The sequence below is a fragment of the Oratosquilla oratoria genome, chromosome 32, assembly GCF_046742065.1.
Source record: "Oratosquilla oratoria isolate Oo_2021 chromosome 32, ASM4674206v1, whole genome shotgun sequence".
In the NCBI taxonomy this organism is placed as follows: domain Eukaryota; kingdom Metazoa; phylum Arthropoda; class Malacostraca; order Stomatopoda; family Squillidae; genus Oratosquilla; species Oratosquilla oratoria.
The window spans coordinates 33,912,974-33,915,473 of record NC_134808.1 but is presented as its reverse complement, the minus strand read 5'-3'; the positions used below and the strand labels follow the sequence as shown (position 1 = coordinate 33,915,473).

The following is a 2,500-nucleotide window of genomic DNA, read 5'->3' as shown; positions in this document are numbered from 1 at the left end:
CGCTGCACGCTGGGACGCACCACAATGCATCCGATAACCTAACACACACCACGTGTATTCACCTTGGTCTTTGGATCACGTGTTGGACTCGTGATCGACAACTATTTCCCTCCCGGAAGAGAGCTCAGAGCTCGTATGACCGATCTATGGGTAATGCTATGACCTTACACACACGCACACACCCAACTCCCCGCCCACAAGAGTCGGAGTAACGACCCGAAACGCAGCGATACCGAAATAATTTCGGCCCTGGGCAGGATTCGAACCAGGTACTGCGGGCACCACCGTGCTGACAGCCCAGTACTCTATCAACCGCGCGAAGCATGCACTGCCACAGACCAAAGAAATTAGAACATAAAGTGGACAAAAACACATTCCCTCACCGTTAATAGCCTAGATAAATAAAATGTTAATAATACAAAACACACTCCAATAAACAAACTGTCGTAATAATACAAATAAAATACACAGCAAAAACAAACTATGATGGATGTCTCCTCTCCAGCCTGTCCTTCGCTCCCTTGTAAATTGGATTTAAAGTAATGCACCTGTTGACACTATCCTCGTCACTAGACCAAGCCTCTACGAATAACCTGACACAGTAATCACATAAAACACGTGAATAAATATATTTTGCTGAAACCACGAGGAAATCAAAGATAGGAATACTGAACGTTTTCGTCTGTTTAAGACATTTTTAACGTACATAGTTACACAACAAAGTACAGCTTAAATACAATAGTGTAGAGAACAGGAGAGGTCACTCAACATAAATAAGGATTGTCTTATAAAGGAACAAATATATATATATATCTATATATATATATATGTATATATATATATGTATACATATATGTATATGTATATATATGTATATATATATATATATATATACATATATATATATGTAAATATATGTATGAAAGGTAACCACTTTAGAAAATGAACGGAACAGAGCGCTTTCGTATATTACAACCAGTGTAAACTTGCACTGAAGATGTAACATACGAGAGCGGTCTACTCCGTTTACTTAATTTCTAAAGTGGTTACCTTGTGTTTATAAAACACACGTTCCTATTTTTTTTATTGAATATATATATATATATATATATATATATATATATATAATAGATAGATTTACAATTCCGTCTTTATCAAATCGTGGATGTCAGCATCACTCTCGATGATCGATACGTCTCCTCGATTGAGTCCATGGAATTGTTCTTCGTGGAATCAAGAAAGGAAGAACCATGACAACAAGATACATCTTCAAGGATCTTCTCGGACAAGTATCTTTCGGGAGTGTCTTCTCCGTAAAGCGGATTGAGGACAAAGCCAAGGTAGCTATCAAGAAAATACCTTTGGCAGAAATTTACGACTGGGCAGACCCAAAGAAGAGGACCATGCCCCTCGAAGTCGCCCTAATGAAGAGAGCTCAGCATATCCCCGAGGTTGTCAAGCTCCTTGAGTTTTCATTGAACGAGGCCACCTCTACATCGTCATGGAGCTGATCCCTGGCGCAGTGGATCTTCGCGCCTACACTTCAAAGTATGGGGAGCTGAAGATGAAAGACGCCAAAGACGTCTTCTTGCAGGTTCTAACAGCGGTCATAGCCTGCCACAAAGCCGGAGTGTGTCACCAGGACATTAATATGGCTAATATTCTCGTCGTCAGAAACGAAGGAACCGGAAAACTAACCGCAAAGCTTGCGGATTTCGGTATGGGAACCTTCATCAACGCCTCTTCGACTTATGCCGATCGCCATGAAAAATCGGCTGTATGGAGTCTTGGATTGCTATTATTCCGTCTCGTCTGTAAGAAATCCCCAAATGACGGAGGCAAATGGGAAGTCAAGTTCCCGAAGGGCGTCCCTAAGAGCTGCCAGAAGCTCGTTAGAAAATGCCTCACCAGCAAATCGGAGAAACGGCTTCATCTGAGACGCATCCAATCTCACCCCTGGTTGAAAGCCAAGAGAACCAAAGGGGTCAAAAGACTTTGAGAACTCAGTGCTGCTGACTTCTACGGGTTCTGCGGAAGCTCAGAACCTTGGGCTGAAGTTTCATCCATTCTTCTTCCTTTCCCTGGATTTTCCCTCAAGTCATAATCAGAAAAGATACTACTTGTAGCTTTCCCTCAGCTGAATAAAATTGTCAGTAGTAAGCTAAGATACATGATGACGAACGTTGTCATCTGTGATTTTTTTTTTTTCCTTGGCTGAATAAATTCACCAGTAATGAACCAAGGTGGATGACGAACATTGACATCTGTTATATTATTTTCGTATACAACCTATACATTTATGTATTTTATTTATTATTTATATTATTATAGTTTTTATTTATTAATTTATTTATTATTATGATTTTTTTCGCATCCGACATAGATATGGACCAAAAGGTCTCCTGTCAGCATGCTCCGCCTTTGTAATCCTTTGTAAAATAAACTTACAGACGACAACGCTCGTCATAACTATTGGTGATTTTATTCACCCGAGGGATGA

General features: G+C 40.2%; 1 protein-coding gene across 1 annotated transcript; it reads left to right on the top strand.

Moving 5' to 3' along the window:
* The first annotated feature begins 1,564 nt into the window (after window positions 1-1,564).
* Window positions 1,565-1,999, top strand: LOC143017571 (serine/threonine-protein kinase pim-1-like). Its single transcript, XM_076172359.1, has one exon. The coding sequence runs from the start codon at window positions 1,565-1,567 to the stop codon at window positions 1,997-1,999; it is 435 nt and encodes a 144-aa protein (XP_076028474.1).
* Window positions 2,000-2,500: the final 501 nt, after the last annotated feature.

Coding starts and splice junctions, on each gene's coding strand:
- LOC143017571 (XM_076172359.1), top strand. CDS start 1,565: ATGAAAGACGCCAAAGACGTCTTCTTGCAGGTTCTAACAGCGGTCATA.